Below are 26,745 nucleotides of genomic sequence, written 5' to 3'. Positions count from 1 at the left end.
CAAACACACATTCCAAAACCATATGTAACTGATTTTTGGAATAAGCATCTTTAAGGATTATTCGCACCATAGCTCCTCTCCATCAGGGTGGCGCATTCACTTTACAATGAATGAGTGTCGCTCTCTTACAATACATGTTAAGTGAGGGCAGGGCCTGACCTGAGCTAATTACAGTCACTCAAGTATTTAAGGATAAAGAAAAAAAAACAGAAATAAACTGATTAAATAAAAAGACAAAACACACAAAAAGAAACAAAAAATAAAATATTTAAGGGAAAAGTCCTACTCTGAGTTAAAGGCATATAGTTACCTTATATATGATTACCTGGTTGGTTGTACTGATCCTCATAAGCATCCAACCAATAAAAGTGGAATACTTGTTCCTCATCTGCCCCTTTTACCAATGGGAGGTGACTGGAATCCACTTGAACTTCTTGCACTGAGAAACTGCTATCACCTTCTTGATCAATGTCCCAACAAGAGACATCCGGGAGAAAACTTCCTCTGCAGAAATCACATTTTCAAAAACCTTTCAAAATCCAACAGAAAAATTGTGGTCCTATTTGCCACAATAGAAAAGTCATAAAATGCTCTTACAAGTAGGACATGGTCCCTTTCCCAGAATCCGCCTCTTGTTTCACTTCCTCTGCTGGCTCACTCTCTTGGTCCCAAGCCTTGGCAGCCATAGGCTCCAGGTCCACCTCTTCAACTTCCATGGGCTCATCAAAGTCACCATCTTCAAACTCCATTGCCCCTGACTCCTGCTCTTCTTCTGTACTCTCGACCTGTACATCATCGCCTGTAGGCATCATCACACATTCTTGTCATGTGTTAGTGCGATGACACAAAGGCACACAAAGGCGCACAAAGGCTTATCCAACACTAAAATAGCAGCCTGTCCCTTTTCTATACTATGTTTGCATTTCTCTTTAATCTCCAAATTGGGTGTTTTTAACTTTTACTGAAATTTTTATGAATTCAAATCTTCACATTTAAACTTGCCATCACAACACCTTCAAAATCTCCTCTACCTCCTCCATCACAGGGCCTCCATTTTTGACAGAAACCACTCAACACTCTTGCAATTCTGCCTGACATCACACTTACCAGCAAATTCAGCACGTTTAAGAGGAACAGGAGTTAATGGAGGCTCCTTTCTGGAGACAGGGGAAGCAATTTTTCCTGAAGGAACTGCCTGTAAACGTTTTTAAATATTTAGTCAGTTAGACCTACATACTAAAAATATGCAACTGTCCTACCCTGACCAAAGATAATGACAGTTCCCTTTTATAAAAAGATTTTATGTATTATTAATGTAACAGCTTCAATTATTTTACTGTTACCTAGGTTTACAAAAAAATACTTGCTTCTGGGAGGAAAATTATTGCATTTACCACAGTTGTAATACCTATAATAAACACACACTAGTTACTGCAAATTTACTATGAAAAAGGCAGGCACATGCTATTTTTGAAATACATGAAACTATAAATTGAACGGGAGTCCTAATTTAAAACAAAAATCAAAAACAAATGTAAAGGTATTTCCCTCATACAGAAAAGCAACAAAATAAGTTTAAAGCAATACTATAAATCAAGATTGAAGGTATCTCTACACACTTTACCGTGGCGGTGTGCACAGAGAAAGGATTCGGTGAAGCTCCAATGGATCTTTTCTTCTTCAGTATCATTACAGGTGGTGGAGTTATTTGAGGTGTCTAAAAGGAAAGGTAAGACATATTCACTGCCATGCTTGGTTTACCACAGACAGAAAAAGTATACTTCTTCACTCATTGAAGCCCAATAAGCAAAGCTTTCTTTTCTTTCCCTTTCCCCCTCCCCACTCCCATCGATGTCATGTACTGTGGTTACTATAGCAACAATACTATAGAAATCACAAGAAAACTAAAATAGATATTAAATCTACCCCCTCCCAAATTTTTTCTTCTTAAAATTTAACATACTTTCACTGACCCTTTGAGAATATTACATTTAAAAACTGTCAAGATAAAACTACATGGTGTTGTTGTTAAGTCATTTTAATCAATGGTCACTTTAAAAGAAGTACACTTCTAAATGAGAGCGTAGTCTTTATGGGAAATGGCCAAATCTCAAATTCACAATGCAGCTAATCCTGTTTGAGTTCTATCAGGGATAGTTCACTCACTCTTCCTTCATTCCCACTCAGAATTCAAGACAAGGCTCTTATACCTGATGGTGCAGATTGACAGGCTTCAATCTATTTAGGGAACATACACCACAGCAACTGAACACAAGCAGTGAGCACTCACAGAACTGACTCCTGGGTATATTCTTACTACTTCAAACACACACCCACACATCCCTATCTACATAATCACACAGCTCTAACAGCTGGAAATACTCACCTAAAATGGTGGGATAAAACCAATCTGAAGGGGGTTTCTTTGTTTTTTGGTGGGGGGTTTTTTGTTGGCGTCCTTACATTTTAAAAAATTCTGTCAACAGGCCGGGCACAGTGGCTCACGCCTGTAATCCCAGCACTTTGGGAGGCCAAGACAGGCGGATCACGAGGTAAGGAGTTCGAGACCAGCCTGGCCAACATAGTGAAACCTAGTCTCTAGTAAAAATACAAAATATTAGCCGGGCATGGTGGCAGGTGCCTGTATTCCTACCTACTCGGGAGGCTGAGGCAGGAATCAGGGAAGAGGAACCTGGGAATCAGAGGTTGCAACGAGCCAAGATCGCACCACTGCACACCAGCCTGGGCAACAGTGCAAGCTACTGTTTCAAAAAAAAAGAAAAAAAATTCTGGCAATAGTCTGTTTTGTATAATTACTAGAATGTTTCTTCAGTCTATGTCCTCTGCATATTTTACAACTCCTGGAGATTCATTTACCTCAGTGTTAAGATCCTGTAGAATGTCACCTAGCAGATCATCCTTGGACAAGTCTACAGCTTTCTGGAAATGATAAAGAAAGGTAACATGAGAAAGCCTTGCACTTAAAATGTCTCACCAAAACTACACACATGTATATGAAAGGAAGGACCTAGCCAGTTAGTCCTTGCCTCTTCATACCTCACTCTCTGAGTGCTCATCTACATTCACAGATTTTATCAACCACCTGTGTATATAGCATTCCTACATCTATAGCTCCCATCCTCTACTTTCGCCCTTAATCCATGATCTTCCTGCTACTCACTAAAATTAAACACACTCTCAATTCAGCTTTTCTGTTCAATTCTCTTTTCCATTTCGCAAGTTCCAACCACTGAGGTGCCTTAATTCACTTAGAAATCTACATCCAACTTAGTGAGTGAAATTGGAAAAATGTTACTCAAATATATACAGAGCACCTGTTATCTGTATAATCAAATATTAAATTCACCTCACAAAGGAAAATACAAAAAATAAGGAAACCATGAAACTCACATCTGCAGTTTTCTTTCCAGCACAAGCAATGAACATTGACTTAATGTTGTTCGGTTTTGTCACTGCGAGCTTCTTTACATTCCTCTTGTCTTTGTTGCGTGCTTTACCATCTTTTCCTATTGGAATATGAATTATTTAGAAACATGCATCAGCAAAAATCAAAATGGAAAACTAAAAGCCTAGTCACTTGATCTCTATTGGGAAGAAAAATGTTAAGAATTAAAAATACATCATGCCTGTATTCCCAGCACTTTGGGAGGCCAAGGCGGGAGGATCACGAGATCAGGAGATCGAGACCATCCTGGCTAACACAGTGAAACCCTGTCCCTACTAAAATACAAAAAATTAGCCAGGCATGGTGGTGGGCGCCTGCAGTCCCAGCTACTCCAGAGGCTGAGGCAGGAGAATGGTGTGAACCCAGAAGGTGGAGCTTGCAGTGAGCCAAGATCACGCCACTGCACTCCAGCCTGGGCGACAGAGCGAGACTCCATCTCAAAAAACAAAACAAAACAAAACTATGAGATTCTATACAAGGTATGTAGGAAAAAATATTTTAAATGAGTTTAATTCAAGAAAACATGGGCCAAATGTTTTTATAGAAACTAATGAAATACCAGTTAAGTATCAGCATAAGTGTGACTGCTTAACTGCTATTGTTAATGTGAATAAAAAGCTTTTTAAAAAAGTGAGAATTTGGGTTTGTTTTCCCCACAGAAATAAAAAGATAAAGCTAATCTTGAACCAAGAAATTAGCCTAGTAGCCTTCATGAGATCATCTCTTTAGCTGTATACTGAATCTGATAGGAAAATTTAACTGTGAAGAAACGGGATTACCAATTATGATATGGTGGCATCCTAATTTCCATTTTATGAGAAACAGCAACCAGATACACAGTATGTCATATCAACACTAAACAGCACAGAGACATCTGCTCATTAAAGAACAACTTTTGCCGGCCGGGTGCGGTAGCTCACGCCTGTAATCCCAAAACTTTAAAAGACCGAGGCGGGTGGATCACGAGATCAGGAAATCGATACCATCCTGGCCAACATGGTGAAACCCCATCTCTACTAAAATACAAAAAATTAGCCAGGCGTGGTTGCCACATGCCTGTAATCCCAGCTACTCGAGAGGCTGAGGCAGGGAAATCGCTTGAACCCCGGAGGCGAGATTGCAGTGAGCTGGGATCGCGCCACTGCACTCCAGCCTGGCAACAGAGCAAGACTCTGTCTCAAAAAAAAAAAACAAACAAAACTTTTGCCATATGTTTTCTCTTACGGCCATGTGTAAATCACCTACAAACTTTTCTAATACCGTCAATTTTACTCTCGCTTTCTGATTCATCCCAGAATAGTCCTGATCTCAAAAAAAGCCAACAATGAATAATTGAAAGAATGTGGTAGGCCAGGCGCGGTGGCTCACGCCTGTAATCCCAGCACTTTGGGAGGCCGAGGCAGGCAGATCACGAGGTCAGGAGTTCGAGACCAGCCTGACCAACATGCTGAAACCCTGTCTCTACTAAAAATACAAAAATTAGCCAGGCATGGTGGCGCATGCCTGTAATCCCAGCTACTCAGGAGGCTGGGGCAGGAGAATCGCTTGAACCCGGGAGGCAGAGGTTGCAGTGAGCCGAGATCATGCCATTGCACTCCAGCGCTCCAGCCTGGGCAACAGAGCAAGACTCTGTCTCAAAATAAAAAAATAAAAAAAATTAGAATGTGGTAGTGGCATACAAATAGACCAAATGAAACAGAACATAAAGTCCAGAATAAGACCCAATTACTTATGGAAATTTAATATATAATGAAGGTGGCATCCCATATCACTAAGGAAAAGATGGACTTTATTAAGTAGTGTTGGCTAGCCATTTGTAAAGAAGTAAACCAGTATAAACAACAAATGGATCACAAATCAAAATTTTTAAAAATGAAACCTTACAAAAACCTTTTAAAAAGCAATTTCTTTGCAATTTGGGTCCAGTGAAAATCTTTCTATGACTCAGAATCCACTTGCAAGAAAAAAAATGATAAATTCAATTACACCAGAATTGGTGTAAAAAGAAAAACCAAGAAAAAAGAAAACCAAGTTAAAAGAAAAATGAAGAAAAAATTTGTGCAATATGTATCACAGATAAAGGACCAATTTCCCTGACAAAGAACTTTTAAAAACTTAAAAGATAAAAAGCCCAAAAGGAAAGCAGGCAGTAAACACAAACATATATAAATAGTTACGTTTTATGAAAAGATGATCAATTTCATATATAAAAGAAATGCATATGAGGCTGGGCATGGTGGCTCACGTCTGTAATCCCAACACTTTGGGAGGCCACGAGGCGGGCGGAATACGAGGTCAGGAGTTCGAGACCAGCCTGGCCAACATAGTGAAACCCCATCTCTACTAAAAATACAATAATTAGCCGGGCATGGTGGCACACACCTGTAGTCCCAGCTACTTGGGAGGCTGAGGCAGGAGAATCGCTTGAAACCAGGAGGCGGAAGTTGCAATGACCTGAGACCGCACCACTGCACTCCTGCCTGGGTGACAAAGTAAGACTCAGTCTCAAAAAGAAACAAACAAAAAAAAAATGCAAATGAAAACCACACTGAAATGCCACTTCTCACATATCAGAGTGGCAAAAATTCAAAAGCTTGAAAACACTGTTAGTAAGGCTGTAGAGAAACAGACATTCATACATTGTTCATGAGAGTGTAAAATGGGACAGCTCCTATAAAGAATAGGCAATAGCTAATAAAATTTTATGTGTAGTGGGCTGGGCGTGGTGGCTCACGCCTGTAATCCCAGCACTTTGGGAGGCCAAGGCGGGTGGATCATCTCAGGACAGGAGCTCGAGACCAGCCTGGCCAACATGGTGAAACCCCGTCTCTACTAAAAATACAAAAATTAGCTGGGTGTGGTGGCAGGCACCTGTAATCCCAGCTACTCAGGAGGCTGAGGCAGAAGAATCACTTGAACTCAGGAGGCAGAGGTTGCAATGAGCCGAGATCGCGCCATTGTACTCCAGCTTAGGCAACGAGCAAAACTCCATCTCAAAAAAAAAAAATTTATGCGTAGCTACTCTTTGAGCCAGCAATCCCACTTCTGGGAATTTTCTCTGAGGAAAACGCCATATGCACAGAGTTATTGGATGTGGCATTATAATAGCAAATTACTCAAAATAATCTAAATGTCCTTCCAAGGAAACCATTTGAATAAACATTGTGCAATTCCTATCATGGAATACTATGCAGCTACATAGAAATAAATAATTAAAAACAAGCTCTCTATGTTCTAATATGGGGTAATTTTCAAGACATCTCGCTACAAGAAAAAAGCAAAGTACAAAACCTCTATAACATTATCTTTTGTTTAAGAAAGAAAAGGGGCCGGGCACCGTGGCTCATGCCTGTAATCCCAACACTTTCCCAGGGCAAAACGGGCGGACTGCTTGAGCCCAGGAGTTTGAGACCAGCCTGGGCAACATGGCGAAACTCTGTCTCTACTAAAAACACAAAAAATTAGCCGAGCGTGGCAGGATGTGCCTGTAGTCCTGGCTACTCGGGACACTGAGGTGGGAGGATAGCTTGAGCCCAGGAGGCGGAGGTTGCAGTGAGCCCAAATCGCACCACTGCACTCCATCCTGGACGACAGAGCAAGAATCTGTCTCAGAAAAAAGAAAGAAAAGGAAATAAAAATACATATACATGCCAGCGTGGTGGCTCACACCTGTAATCCCAGCACTTTGGGAGACCGAGGTGGGCAGATCACGAGGTCAGGAGTTCGAAACCAGCCTGACCAACATGGTGAAACCCAGTCTCTACTAAAATACAAAAATTAGCCGGGTATGGTGGCGCGTGCCTGTAATCCCAGCTACTTGGGAGGCTGAGGCAGGAGAATCACTTGAACCCGGGAGGCAGAGGTTGCAGTGAGCCAAGATGGCACCACTGTACTCCAGCCTGGGTGACAGAGAGAGACTCTGTCTCAAAAAAAAAAAAAAAAAAAAAAACCACAACATATACACAATTTCACTCCTAGGTTAGTACCCTAAAAAATTGAAAGCAGGCATTCAAACAAAAACTTGTACACAAATGTTCATAGTAGCACTACATACAATAGCCAAAAGGTAGAAACAATCCAAATGTCCATCAACTAATGAATAAACAAAACATAGTACATCCACACAGAATATTATTCAGCAGTAAAAAGGAATGAAGTACTGATACATGCTACTTGAAAACATGATACTTGAAAATCTTCTGCTAAGTCAAAGCCAAACACAAAAGATAAAATACTGCATGATTCATTTATATGAAATGTAAACTGTCCAGAATACACAAATCCATAAAGATAGAAAGCTGACTGATGGTTGTCAGGCTCTGGGGGAAGAGAGATTGGGGAGTGACTGCTAATGGGTACGGGGCTTCCATTTTGGATGATGAAAATGTTCTGGAACAAGATGATGGTGATGGTTGCAAACATTGTGAATATACTAAATGTCACTCGTGGTAAATTTTATGTTATGCATATTTTACCACAGTAAAAAAAAAAAAAAAGTATTTTCATGAGCCTAAGATTGTGAAAAGGATTGTAGGACATTTGTGAAAAATGTGAGACAGGAGATCTGTATCATCTGGAGCACTCTGAAAACAGAATGTAATTAATAGTCAAAATGTTTAGTACATAAAATTCAGGTCTTGATAGTGTATGAACAGAGGAGGTCAACAGAGGTTTGAATAGCAAGGAAGGCTTCATGAGAGGGCTTTAATCTCACCACTGTAGGTCGGCAGGATTTAGACAGAAGGATAAAAATTTGAATACAAGTAAACATTAGAGGTGGAATTCTTCCACAGTTTAGTGTTTCTGTTTTGTTTTATTGCATTTTCCTGCTAATTTTTCTTCACTGGGACTTGGTTGATATTTTTCTCTATGGTTTTGTTTTGTTTATTCCTGTCACCCAGGCTGGAGGGCAGTGGCACGATCTTGGCTCACTGCAACCTCTGCCTCCCGGGTTTAAGAGATCAAGAGATTCTCAGCCTCCCAAGTAGCTGGGTTTACAGATGCCCACCACCACGCCCGACTAATTTTTCTATTTTTAGTAGAGATGGGGTTTCACCATATTGGCCAGGCTGGTCTTGAACTCCTGGCTTCAGGTGATCTGCCCACCTCGGCCTCCCAAAGTGCTGGGATTACAGGCGTGAGCCACCGCACCCGGCCATTTTTCTCTGTTTGAAAACAACATCCCAGGAATTAGAGCCACACCATAAAGAGTTGACTTTTTACTTCTAAGCAAAACTTAGTAATTTCTTATAAGCCTTTAAAGTACATTGCAGAAGTCCATTTTCCTTCCTAGGATCTTGTGACCTTACTGGGCTCCTAGTAATGGACACTAAAACAGTGGGGACTTGTGGGTGAATGGTGGTGGCAAAGCACGAAATAAAAATTTCTAAGACTAGCTCTCTTCCGGATCAAATCATTCTCTTCAGTAACTTATTACTCGGAAGAGATAATATGATGACTATGGAAACACAGAGATGGCTCCTTTATTCAACAAAACTACATATTTACTTTGAGTCCACTACTGTGATTAGCACTGAGATTACCAGGACATGAGTCCTTTCTTTGAGAAGCTCACTGTCCATTCCAACTTCCTAATTTACAGCTGACAAAAACTCAAGTCCAGATAGGTAATGGGATTAGTTCAAGATAACACCGCCAATTAACAATAGAACCATAACTCTAACATAGGCCTCCTCAGTTCAGGGAGATGAAAGTGGCACATGAGCTCATTCTCTTCTTCATGGACTCACACAAACTAGAAATACACAATTGGCCACATTGCTACCAAATGGTACCAGTGTAGAAAATTTCCACATTATACAGGTTGGCAGAACCAGGAAGATGGTTCACATATTCTAATTTAACTAATAAATGAATGAATAAATAAATAACATCACACACAGAAAAAAATACATATGCTTATTTTTTGTAATAAACCAGAAACTAATAAAAAAGTTACTGATTTTCATTTTTAAATCATATGTTTTACAATATTCAGAAGTAAAATTAAAAGGTTTTAAAACTGAAATTTGAATACAAACAAAAAATGAACCTACATAGTAAATCAATACAAAACACACAAAAAATTACTTTATATAGCTTCTGAACACAATACTCTGACTATAGACCCTTAGGATATATAACAAGAACAAATAAAACTGTAGAGAAATCATAAATTTTACTTAGAAAGGTTGTTAGTACAGATATTGATTTAGTGATTCTGACATTTTGTGTGTATTTTAGAAGACAAGGGTTTTCATTGAGGGTGAAGGCAGATACAAATATAGAATTGGGAAGATAAAGAACCCAGTGATGTTGGATTTCAACCAATCAAATATATCTGTATGAACTCATGACATATATAATTTCCTTGTTCTGTTCACTGAAAGGGCCTAGAAGCCGTTACACCCCAATAGCAATGAGTACATCCATCTCCCATATCTGGATACCATTCCCCACTAAAAGGAACCAGGATTCTTGGGAGAAATGGTTGGTTCCAGGTCCAGGGCAGGAAGAATGCAAGCTAATCCTGGAACATCTTATCCTCTTGGCCCAGAAAGCAAAAATATCCTCAAAGACTGATGGAGCCATGTCAAAAGAACACAGGAGGTGGCTTAAAGGGGCTCTCACCAGCCAAATCTGAGATAATTTGAACATAAAAAGGAAAAATGATAATAATGGCTACTGAATTAGAACAGTAAATCTTTTAGAAATACATGAGTCTGAAGCATTAATTTTTAAAAGAAGAGAAAGGATCAACAATAGATGCTAAAAGCACTGGGTAAAAATTCATGGGGAAATGGGATATACACATGGTCTCAAATTATCACCCCCTATTTTGCATTAATTACAAAAGGGAGGAAAGTAGCTTTACAAGGAAGAAATCTGACAAATATCATCTTAACCAAAAGATCAAACTTAGTATCAACAATAATGGTACAAGTGACGTCATATGCCTCTGATATGGGAAGGACAGAACTTTATATTGTAGGTCTTGACAAAGCATTTATTTATAACTATTTATTTATTGTTGCCAAAATATTTAACCCAAATCTAAGCACAACAAAGTAGTTGGGCAAAACTCAGATTGTGGGACATTCAACAAAACAAACAGCCTGGTCCCTTTAAAAATCAATGTCATGAAAGACAAAAAGAGGCCAGGGGCAGGGGAGGGGGGGAGGTGTTGCTGTTCTACACTAAAAAAGACTAAAGAGACATGAAAACAAAAATGGAGTCTGCATTTAAAATAGCTTTAAAAGATACTATTGGGCTAATTGGGAAACTTTTAATACAGACAATATATTAGATAATATCATGATAATGTTATTGTGGTTAAGTAGTCAGGTATCCTTATTCTTAGGAGGTCACTGCTGAAGTTCTAAAAGTTCACTGAGCAAAAAGTCTCTGTGTATGTGGTTGGAAGGAGAGAGAAAACTAATGGTGCAAAATATTATTCTGCAAATGAGGATCCAGACAGTAAAGGGCAAGACAGCACAGATGTTAGGCTTTTGGTCACATATTCTTTTGTTACATATTCTTTGCATTTTTTATTTTTAAAATACCGCTTAAAAACGTAAAAACTATTCTTAGCTCGAGAGCCACACAAAAACAGGCAAGATTTCCATTTGGGGTAACAAAAATGTTCTAAAATTGATTGTGGTGATGGCTGCACAACTCTGTGACTATATTAAAAGCCACTGAATTGTATACTTTAAATATGTGAATTGTATGGTATGTGAACTGTATCTCAATAAAACTTTTTGTCAAAAACTGGTTGTGAGAGGGCCATAGTTTGCTGACCCCAATCTACCACTCAGTAGTAGAAGACTAATTAACAAACTAAACAAAAAAAAAATACTGAAGAGAATTTTCCATTCTCATTTTACAGGAACTAAATCAGGATTGTTTACTCAAAAAAAATTGCCAATGATTGTACAGCTAAGACAATCTGACACATTCACCATATTATTTTAAATTTCAATTAGACAAAGCAAGCTGATTACTCTAGTTCTAAACCTTGTTATTGTGCTATACAATTAGCAAAGAGCTAAAATTCTAAGTATATAACTTCAGTAGGAATTAAAAAAGATCAATTACTGTTGCAGCCCTCAAAATCAGCAAGTTTTAAATGACCACGGGATTGAAAACTTCAAAATAAGTAAAGACCACACTACTTGAATAACAGAGACATGAAACTTCATTTCCTGATGTTGTTTCTGCTTTTTATGTTTAATTTTCCACAAAACCATACTTCTCTTCATCTTAGAACATATTCCATACCTAAAAACAATGGTAGTTAGGTCCTTCTCTCAAAGGTAAACTATCAGAGTATCAAGTCATCTCTAATTTTAGAGAATTCTTTAAATCTCAAAACAACACCCTGGAAAACAAAAGGTAGGTACCTTTCTCATCAGCATCAAGGGCATCATCTTCAAGGTCATCATCAAAAATCTCTCGGCCATCTTCCACATAGCCAATACCATCTGCAGGGACAAAATTTAATACTGGGATCAAATTTCTAAAAGTGGCCAATAATATTTTAGCCATGACCAAAAAAACCTTTTATACCTGCTCAGATGTTTTCCTGGCCTGTGCTATTTTTAAGTGCAGCAGAATTCTGTTCACACAGGTGTCAGACAATGCACAGCATCCACACAGCAGGTGTGGAGTCAAAACCAAATGATATATATTATACCTAGCCAGGTGACCTCAGGAAACGATTTGGCCCAAAGGATCAAAGTCTGCCACAATAGGATGCTTTATAGCAGTTTTACTCTACCAGAAGAATAAAAAGTAAAAGAATCAAGATTACCACAAGCCCAGAGAGATATCCCAGTCTACAAGGGAAAAGTGGCAATATAGCTGAATCCAACTACACAAGTAGAAACATAAATAGTCACAGGCACAATCTACATGCTCCCTGTGGTCAGCATTCACATGGCCATGAAGTCAGACCCTACAAGTGAGAACCAATGAGCTTTCAGAAGGGGCACAGGACATTAGGACCAGCCTTTGCATGCTGCTTTCTACTGACCAAGTTAATTTTCATACCTAGAACCTCATATACACCTCACAACTCTGAGAGAAGGTAGTTTTCTTATCCCCATATTACAGATGAAGACTCTAAGTCGCAGAGAGATTAAGTGACTTGTCCAAGGTCATAGAATTGGAAAGTAGGAATGATGGATCCCGAACCTGCATTCCTTAATTCCAAGCGCTGTGCATTGGCCCCACAGACAAGGGGCTCCTCCCAATTCTTACACAGCCATTACCTGGAGGATTTATACTACATCCTGAGGTATGTGCCTAGATTCTCCAAAATATCCCCAAATAAATGTCCTGCTATTCTGCTTCCTCATCCTCAAATAATTAAAGGAAAATCCAAACCAAAGGTAAGATCCTAACAGTGCCTTACATTTGCCCAGGCAAAGCAGCAACTCCACCACATGAGTGAGAATCTACAAGAAGCAACTAACACAGTGCCTAGGAAGCAACATCCCCGCCCCCACCTCCGCCCCACCTACCATCATCCACAATCCAGTCATCATCCTGGCGTGCCTGAACCAGCTTCGAATACTGTTCTTCATCAACTTCTTCATAAACACCTGTGAAGTCCTCGACCTACCATTATACAAGTTTCAGGAAAAAAGCTTCAAATAGAGGAGTCAAAGTGTTAAATAATTCTGATGAAAAAATTGTCAAATTGAAACTGGAATGGCAGACTGAAGGAGTAGCTGCAACCAAATCATGAGTTCTGACATTCAACACCACTACAGGGTTTTCCTTAAATAGACATCAATTAACTTAGTATTCCTTTTAGGTGGGTGTTAACATAAGATATTAAATGATTCCATTAGCATAATACACTTGTCATACCATCAATTACTCATCTATTTCATAAAAAACAAACTGAATTATAGCCAATTCTTCATTAGCTGCTTTGGGGAATTATTCACTTGTAATTTCTAGACTGGTTTCTCCTACATTTAGCAAACCTGTAAGGCATGCCACTTCCCTCTCCACTAGCTGATGTACGCTCTGCAAATAGACGATAATTTTCATGCCTGTTCAATCAACCAAATACAATTCAGAAGGAAAATCTCCCTCATCCATCCCCTTCCAAAAATTAGCAAAACAAACATATTGCATATTCTACAGGCAAACCAGAAATAGTTTTTGAGTGACCCTGTTTGTATTACCACTGAAACTCCACCATCCTCAGGTCTTGAAACCACACAAGGACTTAAACGCTGAGCTATTTGAAAGGCAAGTCCAGAGAGTGGCAGGTCCTCCAATCACATTGGCTGCCTGACTGCAAGAGGGTCAGAACACTATGAGCTACTGGTATGAGTAAAGCAGACAACCTCCGCACAGCTAAAGCAACAAATGAAAGATACACACCACTGCTGCAGCTGCCCATGGGGAAAGGCCAGTGACTTTCCAGATGAGACTCTGGTGGGCTGGTTTGCAAAATCTCATAGATACTTATTAAAAATTAACAAATGCTGGGCACAGTGGCTCACGCCTGTAATCCCAGCACTTTGGGAGGCCCAGGTGGGTGGATCACCTGAGGTCAGGAGTTTGAGGCCAGCCTGGCCAACATAGTAAAACCCCATCTCTACTAAAAATACAAAAATTAGCCAGGCGTGGTGGCATATGCCTGCAGTCCCAGCTACTCAGGAGGCTGACGCAGGAGAATCACTTGAACCCGGGAGGTGGAGGTTGCAGTGATGCAGTGAGCCGAGATCATGCACTGCACTCCAGCCTGGGTAACAGACCGAGTCTCCGTCTCAAAAAAAAAAAAAAGTACCTGATTCTCGGCCAGGTGCAGTGGCTCACGCCTGTAATCCCAGCACTTTGGGAGGCCAAGGTGAGCAGATTACTTGAGGTAAGGAGTTCAAGACCAGCCTGGCCAACGTGGTGAAACCCCATCTCTACTAAAAATACAAAAATTAGCTGGGCATGGTGGGGGGCGCCTGTAATCCCAGCTACTCAGGAGGCTGAAGCAGGAGAATCGCTTGAACCTAGGAGGTGGAGGTTGCAGTGAGCCAAGAACACACCACTGTACTCCAGCCTGGGAGAGAGAGCGAGATTAAAAAAAAAAAAATTCTCCCATTCTCTCAAGAGTTCTACCTCAGCCGGGTGTGGTGGCTCACGCCTGTAATCCCAGCACTTTGGGAGGCGAAGGCAGGTGGATCACCTGAAGTCAGGAGTTCCAGGCCAGCCTGACCGACATGGTGAAACCCCGTCTCTACTAAAATTATAAAAATTAGCCAGGCGTGGTGGCAGACACCTGTAATCCCAGCTACTAGGGAGGCTGAAGCAGGACAATCGCTTGAACCTGGGAAGCTGAGGTTGCAGTGAGCCAAGATCATGCCATCGCACTCCAGCCTGAGCAACAAGAGCAAAACTCCACCTCAAAAAAAAAAAAAAAAAGAGTTCTACCTTTCTCAAATGGAGTACGGGAGAAACAACTCCATCTGAAGAGTTAATACCCTAGGAAAAAACTTGGACAGAGCTTTTGGAATCCAATGGCCAGAGCTGACTGGATTTCTGCCACACCTATAAGGCTTATAATAATTACAGGATTTGAGTTTTCACCTCCTTTTTAGCCTACTCTACAGGAATCACTGGCAAATACTGATTTGGTCTTTAACCATCTGGTAACAGAAACAACCTGCCTTACCAAATTAAGTTTTTAACAAAAGAGATGCAAAATAGTCCAATTAATATTACTATACTGACCAACTTTCTTTTTTGGGGGTGGGAGGGGAACTGGCGTTATTATTTTTGTTGGTTGAAGACAGACTTTGTCTCTTACTTAAGTGATTCACTATATTATCAAGGAGATATCAGAAAACTATTTTTAAAAATCATTTTGAGTAAAAAGTCATTTCAACTCAATCTTTAAAAACAACATTACTACTGCTCAGCATGAACTCTTAGAGCCATACAATTAACATCACAGTGTTAAAGGGAAATCAGCCACATTGTGCCAACATCTGAAATGCCCCATGGAACTCCTTTATACAAGTACCTACATTAAAAATGTTTTAGTCCTGGGCTCAGTGTGGTGGTTCACGCCTGTAATCCCAGCACTTTGGGAGGCCGAGGTGGGTGGACCATTTGAAATCAAGAGTTCAAGACCAGCCTGACCAACATGGTGAAAGCCCGTCTCTACTAAAAATACAAAAATTAGCCAGGCGTGGTGGTGGGCGCCTGTAATCCCAGCTACTCGGGAAGCTGAAGCAGGAGAATCGCTTGAACCTGGGAGGTGGAAGCTGCAGTGAACCAAGATCGTGCCATTGCACTCCAGCCTGGGCAACAGAGAGAGACTCCATCTCAAAAACAAAAAAAATGCTTTATTCCTGTTTTACTGAAATCCTTTAGCAACCTTTTATGATCTGGTTGCCTCACTTAACTTGAACAAATGGTGACAAATGGCAAATATTCTTTTATTTGGTTAACTGGTTAAACAGAAATATTCTGAAGCCAGACTGCCTGGGTTCAAAAAAGGATCTGCCATTGTAACCTCACTAAACTTTCTGTGCCTCGGATATCTCACCTGCAAAATGTTATTAATCATAGTATCTAATTTCATTTGGTTACTGAAAAGATTAAATGAATAAACACATTGGTAAACACACTTAGAATAATATGTTAGTTCAAAAAGTCTATCAGTTATGGTTGTTATTTTCTAGTATTGGTTAATCACTTTCTGGCCATAAGGCAATTAAGATACTCAGGAAGCCCTGAAGGTGATGCTAGACAATATTTATGCAGATGGTGGCCACTCTGTTTTTGACCTGCAGGCCATAAACAGTGGGTAGAGGAAAACCAAAAGAGCATCACATTCAATCTTACAAGCAGAACACGGCAGAAGTTAAGGTCCAAGTCTCCACTGCCACTACCCTTGCAAATGAGATTAGGAAGAACAGTTCTCTCCAAGAAGTAGCACTTAGACTGCTCAATACCTTAAGAGTAAGTAAAAGCATCTCTAAATGACCCCAACAAACCCATGGGACTTACCATAGATACAGCATGCTCAATAAGGAAAAATATAGATATGACTATGTACTTTCATTTTGGAATTTTAAAATCATCTGTAAAATACCTTATAGGAACTTTAAGGGTCGAACATTCTCCATGATCTGTAAATCTACCTCATACCCATGCTTGTCCAATACTAATAAATTCCCATTACAAAAAGTTTAAAATATATGAGTATTTCTAATCTGGGGCAAAGGTGACATAAGGCTACCTGCAGGCTATGAATTAGATGATGCACAGGAAGAATAAAGAAGAAAAATGGTTACTTACTTCATATTTATACTTCTCACCAGCTTTAGCCTTTTTCAGTCTTTCTAGGGCTTCTTGGCGCCCCTTCTTTGATTTTTTTTCTCGCCGGGCTCGAGAAGATACAAAACTCCCTGAATCTGACAGAGCTGAAAAAAGAAAAAAAATTTACAAGAGATGTTACAAAATTGTCAGCCATCTTCCCTCAAACACAAAGGAAAAGTTTCTAGCCAAGAATAACATACAATTTTAGTAATATACAAGTAGATAATGTTTATAATGTAAATAATTCACAAAGCTCATGGCCAAACATACATATCCAAATATACATGACTCGCCAGAAAGTTCCTCCAAGATCCTGTTAAAACAATTAAAGTCACTGTTATTTTTTTCTCTAAAAAGAGGAAAATTCCCAATTCAACTGATATCCTGCGGAGACACTAAACAAGGGAGATCAGCTGTTAGCTAATTTATCACCTTTCCATTAGAAATGACCAGCCAGAAGTAATCCAGTGGGTTATAAAAGCACTATTCATTTTGCATTCTGTCAATCAATATCTAAAAGGCTTCAAGGAGCATCTACTCTTTGCAAAGTACTAGGCACTATGAGACACAAAGACAGGCTGGGCGTGGTGGCTCACACCTGTAATCCCAGCACTTTGGGAGGCTGAGGCAGGCAGATCACCCGAGGTCAGGAGTTCGAGACCAGCCTGGCCAACATGGTGAAACCCCATCTCTACTAAAAATACAAAATTAGCCAGGCATGATGGTGCATGCCTGTAACCCCAGCTACTTGGGAGGCTGAGGCAGGAGAAACACTTGAACCCGGGAGGCGGAGGCTGCAGCGAGCTGAGATCGCACCATTGCACTCCAGCCTGGGCAAAAAGAGAGAAACTCCATCTCAAAAAACAAAAAACAAAAACAAACAACAACAACAACAAAAAAAGATAAAAAAGACATGGTCTCTGTACTCACAGAACTTACTATCTAACATGTGAGACAAGTAGCAACTGGCTCTAAACAATATTTAGAGGTAATAAATGCCTTAAAAGAGATTCAGACAAAGCACCCGGAAATTCAAAGAAGGAACAGATTGAGGGCTGGAGAAATTTAACAAAGATGGCTCTGAGGGGATTATTGGTATATCACTTATTTCAAGGCCTCAGTTGGTTATGACACAGGACATTACTAAAACAACTACAGGGACTTAAATGGTTTGTCAAAAATTACTGAAATATCAGAGGACTTCAGCGTTTATTCATTCAACTTTTGAATTATTCATGCTCCGATCATCATAAACTGACCGTTCCACACACACACTGAAAAAAATTCAAGCGGGTGCAGTGGCTCACGCCTGTAATCCCAGCACTTTGGGAGGCTGAGGCCGGTGGATCACCTGAGGTCAGGAGTTTGAGACCAGCCTGACCAACATGGTGAAACCCCAACTCTACTAAAAATACAAAAATTAGCTGGGTGTGATGGCAGGCACCTGTAATCCCAACTGCTTAGGAGGCTGAGGCAGGAGAAACCCTTAAACCCAGGAGATGGAGGTTGCAGTGAGCCGAGATTGCACCACTGCACTCCAGCCTGGGTGACAGAGCGAGACTCTATCTCAAAAAAAAAAAAAAATTTCATCCACAGAATTAAAGACTTTCACATACCCACTGATGAAAAACTAAGTCAAGCATAACAGTGCTGCCTGTCAACTACGAGTTTAGGCTCAGCATGATTGCCATCTATGTCTGTGAAATCTAGTATTTTACTGTGTTTGGTGCTAATTAATTTATAAAAAGGAGCAGGCAAAGAAAAGGAGAAGTATGGATAAGAGGCAGCCTAAAACTCCAACCCCACTAGAATGTTCATAACAACATTAAGCTGCTTGACTAAGTGTTTGACTGAAATAGAAGATACAATTTAAAGAACATGTACCAAATGCTGGCAATAAACTGCTGGAAACTATAGCCTAAAGGTAAGGCATAATTAGAGATCTTATTTTTTTCTAGCTTTCTAGAAATGGAATCTCTCTTTATAATATCACACTCTATTGTTTGACTTTCACATTTGACTTTTAAATCCATTTTCAGAAAGACATTAAGTAAAAATTAAGGAATAAAGGTACTTAATGATGACAGCCACAAAAACTTGGATGTCACTCAAATGATTTCAAAAATCGTGAACAGGCCTACATGAAAAGGCTTTGAAGATTACTGAACATGACCCCTGAAAGTGAAAAGCTGGCCTCAGTGCATTCCCCTCAAGACTCCCTTGACGCCTGACATCTGTAGGTCTTCAAATGCACTTACTCCATAGGCAACAATGTTCCACTACACAGGCAACAACGTTCCACTACACAGGCAACAACGTTCCACTACACAGGCAACGTCCCACTACACAGGCAACAATGTTCCACTACACAGGGTTTAGGGTACAATCACAAATAAGACAGAGCTGCCTGTCCAAAAGAGGCCCCCAGTCAAGTAAAGCAAAGTACCTGAAATTACCATCACAGTATAAACATGGTGCCATAGAAAAGGTAAGAACTCAGTACTGAGGAAATGTACAGAGGAGAGAGCTGTTAATTTTGCCTGGAAAATCAAGGAAGGCTTCACAGGAGAGGTTTCCAATACAGGCCTAGAAAAAGGAATCAAATTTCACAGAGAACAAGGTAAAAAGTGGCACAAGCAAAAGAAGAGGCATGAGCCAAATTACAAAGGGATGAAAATGCATAGTGTATTCAGAAACTGAGAGAACTCAGTGTGCAAGGTAAATTCGACAACGGAGTGTAGAGTGAGTAGGAGAACCAGGTTAGGGAGAAGCAGCACATTCCAGCTCTGCCATTTACTGGGTGACATGAGAACACCGGTTAACCAGTTAAGCAGCAGACAGGTGTCTTGTTGTTCAAAGCAGCCTAGCATCTGAAACTGTTTGTGAAATCCGGCCCCCATCCCTTATAAGTCTTGATGAGACGCAGAGTCTATGTCCCATTACAGAAGCTGAAAAGGTTGATGCTCTTTCCCAGACACCCTTGCAGCCTAGAGCATGGGCATATAAAATAGGCGCTACCGATTAGGAACACCTGCTCAGACATTAAATCAGAAGCTAGTGTCACAAGGAAGGGGGCATGGGTTTTAAAAGATTCTACAAGTAGCAACAGCTGCAGAAGGATTACAAAACCGGCAACAATGTCAGCAATGTCCTAAGGTATGAGCTATAGCATCAAGTACTTGCTCGTGGTTGGCAATGACCTCCTCACTGGCCCATTTTTGTGGCACAATTTCACTCACTGTTCCTGGCTAAACAGCTCCCAGACTGGCTTACTAGTCCTCCTGGAGTTTCTGTGAACACAATATTCTTCTAACAAATTCTAACCAATCTGGTAGAGTTGGTTCCTGCAGCTTACAGATAGGGGCTCTGACTGATGCAGAGCCTCAGGGTCCACATCTGTGAAATGGGGATAATCATGTCTGCTTCAAAATCTGTTAAGGATTACATGAAGATGCCTATCTTACTTTGCACTTAGCAATATAGGAGCGGCTCATGTAACGCTTCCGCGTGTGAAGTCAAACACACATCCACATACCCCACACACACCATACCTAAGAGTACCAAGGTCTAGCTTTAGAAGGCAAAAATAAAGCAAAGCCGTTTTCTGCATATGATTAGATGTTTACCATCTGTACTTCATGAAGACAAACCATGTCCAGCCTACCCACCATCATAATGCCAGAGCCTGGCAGAAGGCTTATACCTAGTAGGTATATAATAAATATTTGCTGAATGAACCAATGAATGAACCACTGTACCTGCTTTTTTGATCATTAAACTTTCCCTGGCCGGGCGCAGTGGCTCATGCCTGTAATCTCATCACTTTGGGAGGAAGAGGCAGGTGGATCACCTGACATCAGGAGTTCAAGACCAGCCTGGCCAACATAGTGAAACCCCGTCTCTACTGAAAATACAAAAAATTAGCCGGTGTGGTGGTGGGCACCTGTAATCCCAGCAACTCGGGAGGCTGAGGCAGAACTGCTTGAACCCAGGAGGCAGAGGTTGCAGCCGGCTGAGATCACGTCACTGCACTCCAGCCTGGGCAACAAGAGGGAAGCTTTGTCTCAAAAATAAATAAATAAATAAAAATTCCCTGATCTTTTTTCATATATAGTAACAGCTAGTTACAGACCTTTCAACTTTTCACTGCCATTATCAAGGTGCCCTGCCTGCTAATACTGAAGAAAAAAAAAAAGCCTACATTTTGTTTTTTGGAGTATGTCTCCAATGCTTCACGTAGGTAAGTTAGCAAAAAAAGAATAAGCATGAAAAAAATCCAGCTACAAAGGTTTAAATATTTGTTTCAAAATTACCATCTGGAGTATCTCTATCCTCCCCAAAAGCAGACAGACACTAGCTTACAGCAGTCTTTCAGGTAACAATCCTTCAGTCTGCTCTAAAGGAAAAATTCCAGTCACAAGTCCCCAGCAACTACTTAATGAACACCATGACCTAAGAGGAGTCTCAAGATTGCACAGTATCCTCCAAAGTGATTTCCTGATGTTCATAGATGACGTAGTTTTTAGGATGAAGAAAGGGCTTAGAGGCAAATCACTGATAGAGGCCTGCAAAGACTGTTCGTTCACATACTTACACCCTACATCCTATCTGTAATCCAGGCAGGTCGACTCTCCAAAATAGTCTTAAAAAACCAACGGCTAGAACAAATTGAAATCTGTGACTCACAACTAGGTGAATGCAAAGGAAGCTGATTAGGAAGCGAGTTCTCATTAATGGTGATGTATCTGAATGACAGGAGAGGTGACGCTTGAGCTAACAAAGTGAAGCATCTGATTTTAAGTTAGAAGTTAACTGAAGTCACGCTTTAGTTGAACACTTAAAAAATCAGACAAATCTATTTGCATTTTTGTATTCTATTTTTGGAAATAAAAGACACCTCTGACAAACGGAGTGATATACAGGGGATCCGAAATGCCCTAAATTGATGCCATTTTTTTTGAAACTTCACCAGGAATGACTAGATTGTGAACAGGATTTCTACGCAGCACTTGAAGAACTTTCCAAAGAATCTGAAAGAAAAATTGTTAATGCATAAAGTAGAAACCCATTACCTAAAAATACAAAACGCGTTATTCCCCGATGACAGCACTTAGAGCTTTCTTTCCTGCTTAGTTACAATGTATAAAATTTTCCTGGAAGTTCCTACAAAAAGGGACACAGATCTGTTCTGTTCAAGCCCTCAAGTGGATACTTAGGGAGATCGCAGTGAAATACTTTCGGCCCCACGGGGCCAGTCTCAATAAAGTTATACCCAGCACGTGGGTGCAACTCACCAAAAGAAATAGAAACGCAATCGACTGTGGAGACTCTCAGTGGCAGAGGTGAGACAGCCTCCCAAACAAAAATCCCTCCAGGCTCTGGTCCGCCAAGAGCAAACCGCGCCTAAAGGAAGCCCGGTCCGACGCCAGAAGGGCCCCCGCCGGGGACGACCAAGGTCTGCGCCCAAACAAACCTGGGTGTGCGCCTCCCTCAGAACCCCCACCACCGGCAATCATGCCACTGTCCCAACCCGGAGCCCCGCGCGCGGAATTGTCCCTCACCACTCGCCCCTATCTCACAGTCGTCGCCGTGCACAGACGCCATGGTCCCGAATCTCCCGATTCCGCGCCAACCAGCCCAAAACTGGCGCGGGGGCCGAGACAGGCGCCAGCCTGAAAGCCAATCAGCGGCTCGGGAGGCTGCGGACTTCCGGCCGGAAGGCCACTGACGTGCCGCGCCGCGCCGCGCTCCGCCCCCGGCCTTCCCGCGGACGCGCGCTTGGCGCCCTGTGATGACCCCTTAGGGAAAAGCTAGAGCTGAGGGGAAGCCGGAGGAGAGCAGGAGAAAGAAGCGGTCGGGCGCTGGAAAGGAGCCGCCTGGAGACTGCGCAAGCGCACGCATGCTGATGGGAAAAGATTTGGGCGCGTGGGAGAAAGGGCGCTCTGGTTCTCAGAGCCCATTTTCCCGGAAAGGAGGCGCGGGCGGGCAGGAGAGTGGGCGTGGTTGGATCGTTTTCCCCAGAGCCGGGAAAGCGACTGCCTCCTGCTGCGCGCCCTGAATTTTGCCTGATAGTTTGCTTCTCAGCAGTCTGGATACAGTGGCTGTGTGATTAACAACTTAAAGATATATGCTCCATCTTAACCAAATAACCAGAAGTAGCATTACCAATAAATGGCCATCTGATCTCATATGCCTCCTGATGTAATGCGTATGAAAAAGGAACAACTTCGCCTATGTGGTCTTCTTGCAAAAAATGTCTAACCTGAATCTAACCATGAAGAAACAATCAGATGTATTCAAAATGTAGGACAATCTACAAAACACCTGACGTGAACTCCAAAATTTCAATGTTATGAAAAACAAAAAGGGTATTCAATTTTTGTGTATGATACAATGGCTGTAATGTGTACATCTCATGTTATCTCTTTCCAAAAAGGTATAACATTTTTATTAAATAATGCCTGCCACACATTTGTATTTTTTCCTACATTATTGCCCACATGCTTATTGATCCCTTCTTCATGTGACAACAATTTTTAATATTTTCTCCAAAGAGGAAATAAAGATAATTCAGTCTGTCTTCTAGCATGGTTGATCAATACTTGTTTCTTAATTTCTGATTGTTTAGAAAATGTCTTTCAGCTTCATAATCATTTAATATCATGTTATGTGATCCATATGTTGTGATACATAACGTAGTAATTTACACTTAGACATAACTTCCTATTTAAAGTACTATGACAGATTTATTCCTACACTTCCCTTTTAAAAACTGATGGAAGTTTTATAGTTTTATTATCAAGCTTTTTCCAACCAGGAGAGAACCACGTTGGCTAGTCATTAATAAGAACCAAATCCTTACCTTAACAATTTCACAGCTGATCACTTCCCACATGCCCGGTTATAACTCTAGGCATTTCAAACCTCTTTTCTCTTTCACTACTGCTATGGTCTGAATGTTTCTCTCCACATAAAATGTATGCGTTGAAACCTAATCACCAGTGTGGTGGTGTTAGGAGGTAGGGCCTCTGGGAGGTGATTAGGTCATCAGCAGGAACGCTCCCTCATGAATAGGATTAGTGCCCTCGGAAAAGAGGCTCCAGAGAGCTGCCTTGCCCCTTCTTCCATGTGAGAACAGAGCAATAAGGCACCATCTATGGACCAAAAAGTGGGCCTTCCCCAAACACTGAATCTGCCGGCACCTTGATCTTGGAATTCCCAGCCTACAGCACTGTGAAAAATAAATTCCTGTTGTTTATTAGCCACCCAGTTTGTGGTATTTTGTTATAGCAGCCTGAACAGACTGAGACAATGCCCCACATACTTTGTGGGAAAAGACCTGTAGGACACTTTCTCTTTTTGAGATGGAGTCTCGCTCTGTCATCCAGGCTGGAATGCAGTGGCACCATCTTGGCTCACTGCAACCTCCACCTCCCAGGTTCAAGCGACTCTCCTGCCTCAGCCTCCCGAGTAGCTGGGATTACAGGCGCCCGCCACCACACCTGGCTAATTTTTGTATTTTTAGTAGAGACGGGGTTTCACCATGTTGTCCAGGCTGGTCTCGAACTCCTGACCTCAGGTGATCCACTCACCTCAGCCTCCCAAAGTGCTGGGATTACAGGTGTGAGCCACCATGCCAGGCCAGACACTTTCATACCATGTTATGTCTTCTGGCCCTACACTTTCAGTTCAAAACTCCTGGTAAGTCATCACACTGGGGTAGAAATATTCCTGGAAGCTATTCCTACACCAAGAAGTCTATGAATAACAGCCCGGCGCTGTGGCTCACGCCAGTAATCCCAGCACTTTGGCAGGCCGAAGCTGACAGATCATGAGGTCAGGAGTTCAAGACCAACCTGACCAATATGATGAAACCCCATCTCTACCAAAAATACAAAAATTAGCCGGGTGTGGTGACAGGCGCCTGTAGTCCCAGCTACTTGGGAGGCTGAGGCAGAAGAATAGCTTGAACCCGGGAGGCAGAGGTTGCAGTGAGCCGAGATTGTGCCACTGCACTCCAGCCTGGGTGACAGAGCGAGACTCTGTCTCAAAAAAAAAAAAAAAAGTCTATCAATAACTTAAGTATATATGGCTTAAGTATATATGTGGGTTAAGTGCCTTCGACCCACATAAATAGAAGAAATAAGCCCAAACTAAATACAATATCAACTCCATTTCCCCATAGTGGAATCCCAAAATGCCTATGCCTATTTCACTGCTACTATGCAAGAAGCGAAGTGTATCAGAGGGACAGTTGGAGGTTCTCAAGAGCTGATTGTTAAATATTCCAGTATTTTGTAATCTCCATGTTAAACTGTTGGTAGCTTGAAATCAGTCATGGAGGGAATATTTACACCCTGGAAATTGGCAAGTGGTACAAATCAGAGCTTTTTATTTTTTTAAGGTTTACCAGCAAACCACCAAGTGGAAAGTAGTCATATCTGATTGCAGCTAGAATATCTTACTTTTGTAGATCTACCATTTGATCCAGCAATCCCACTCCTGGGTATCTACCCAGAGGAAAAGAAGTCATTATACATGATAGATACTTGCACGCGCATGTTTATAGCAGCACAATTTATAATTGCAAATATATGGAACCAGCCCAAATGCCCATTAATCAACAAGTAGGTTAAAAAAAGTAAGATATGTGTATATATACATATGTGTGTGTGTATATATCACACACACACACACACACACACACACACACCATGGAATACTACTCAGCAGTAAAAAGGAATGAAATAAAGACATTCGCAGCAACCTGGATGGAATTGGAGACCATTATTCTAAGTGAAGTAACTCAGGAATGGAAAGCCAAACATTGTGTGTTACTCGTAAGTGGGAACTAAGCTACAAGTATCCGAAGGCATACGAATGATACAATGGACTCATTGTATCATAAGAATGATACAATGGGGACTCTGGGAAAGGTGAGAAGGAGGTGAGGGATAAAAGACTACACATTGGGTACAGTGTACACTGCTCAGGTGATAGGTGCAACAAAATCTCAGAAATCACCACTAAAGAACTCATTCACATAAACAATTAATTAAGTAATAATATTAATAAAAAGGATTGGGGTAGATTAGATGGGAATGAAGGAGGGAGCCAGGGTTGTTTTAGAATAAATGGAGCAAATAAATATGACAAATACTATCTTAAAATAAACAAATAAATAAAATGAAATATCTTACTTTTGCAAATGTTTACAAAAACATAAAACCATTGCTAGAACATCTCCCAGAGCCTTGCAAGTGGCCAATATGCAAATGAGAGGCCCTGGAGATTAAGTTTCAGCAGCTTTACTGTAAACCTACCTCTGTTATCTAATCATGCAAAAAAATCATAATTTGTCTTAAACTTCCTCTCTCCTGTCCAGGACCAGTTTTGCAAGTTTAAAGGTTTTTTTTTTTAACTTATAAACAAAGTAAAGCAAACTGAGACTGAGATACTATGTTCCACCATTTTCCCCCTTTTTATCTGTATATTTCTCTATATATAAATGTTATCCATTGCTGGTAAGCTTACAGTGTTGAGGCACAACTCATTTATTACAGGTGGCAGTGTAAGTTGGCACAATCTTTTGGAAAATAATATTGCAATATGTGACAAGTACCGTAAACATACTTGTATCTTTCAACCCTTTATTTCCACAGGTAAAAGTTTAATAAGAAATAATAGAAACAAAAAATGAAAAGACGTTAATGGCTGCTGTTTTCCATTAGCAAAAAGTTGGGACCTAAAAGTCCACATCATAACAAAGGTTTAATGTTGTGACATCAAAAAGATAAAATGATTAGAAAGACTCAAAATATGAAAAATATTTATGATATTTCAGAAAGTGAAAACCACAGAGGGCAAAGTGATACATACCCACACTTATTTGCAACGATATATCAAACAGTTATTTACCTGAAAGCCATATGCAAAAT

The 26,745-nt window shown here is 40.8% G+C and overlaps 1 protein-coding gene across 3 annotated transcripts in view; it reads right to left on the bottom strand.

Annotated features, from left to right (window-relative positions):
* Nucleotides 1–22,692, bottom strand: part of POLA1 (DNA polymerase alpha 1, catalytic subunit) — a 301,525-nt gene extending 278,833 nt beyond the window's left edge. The window contains exons 1-10 of one of the 3 annotated variants that reach the window (XM_008972990.6): nt 22,369–22,692; nt 16,787–16,911; nt 12,991–13,087; nt 11,869–11,949; nt 3,412–3,527; nt 2,878–2,940; nt 1,625–1,717; nt 1,108–1,195; nt 598–799; nt 326–504 (exon numbers count right to left, since the gene is read on the bottom strand). In XM_008972990.6, the coding sequence (XP_008971238.1) occupies nt 326–504; nt 598–799; nt 1,108–1,195; nt 1,625–1,717; nt 2,878–2,940; nt 3,412–3,527; nt 11,869–11,949; nt 12,991–13,087; nt 16,787–16,911; nt 22,369–22,411 (1,087 nt within the window). In that variant the 5' untranslated portion in view covers nt 22,412–22,692. The remainder of the gene's footprint in view (nt 1–325; nt 505–597; nt 800–1,107; nt 1,196–1,624; nt 1,718–2,877; nt 2,941–3,411; nt 3,528–11,868; nt 11,950–12,990; nt 13,088–16,786; nt 16,912–22,368) is intronic. The other 2 variants (XM_055106901.2, XM_003819586.6) reach the window with 2 other exon arrangements.
* Nucleotides 22,693–26,745: the final 4,053 nt, after the last annotated feature.

Source organism: Pan paniscus, chromosome X (genome assembly GCF_029289425.2).
Source record: "Pan paniscus chromosome X, NHGRI_mPanPan1-v2.0_pri, whole genome shotgun sequence".
Lineage (NCBI taxonomy): Eukaryota > Metazoa > Chordata > Mammalia > Primates > Hominidae > Pan > Pan paniscus.
Note: the sequence above shows the minus strand (reverse complement) of the source record. Positions and strands in the feature narration are given on the sequence as shown.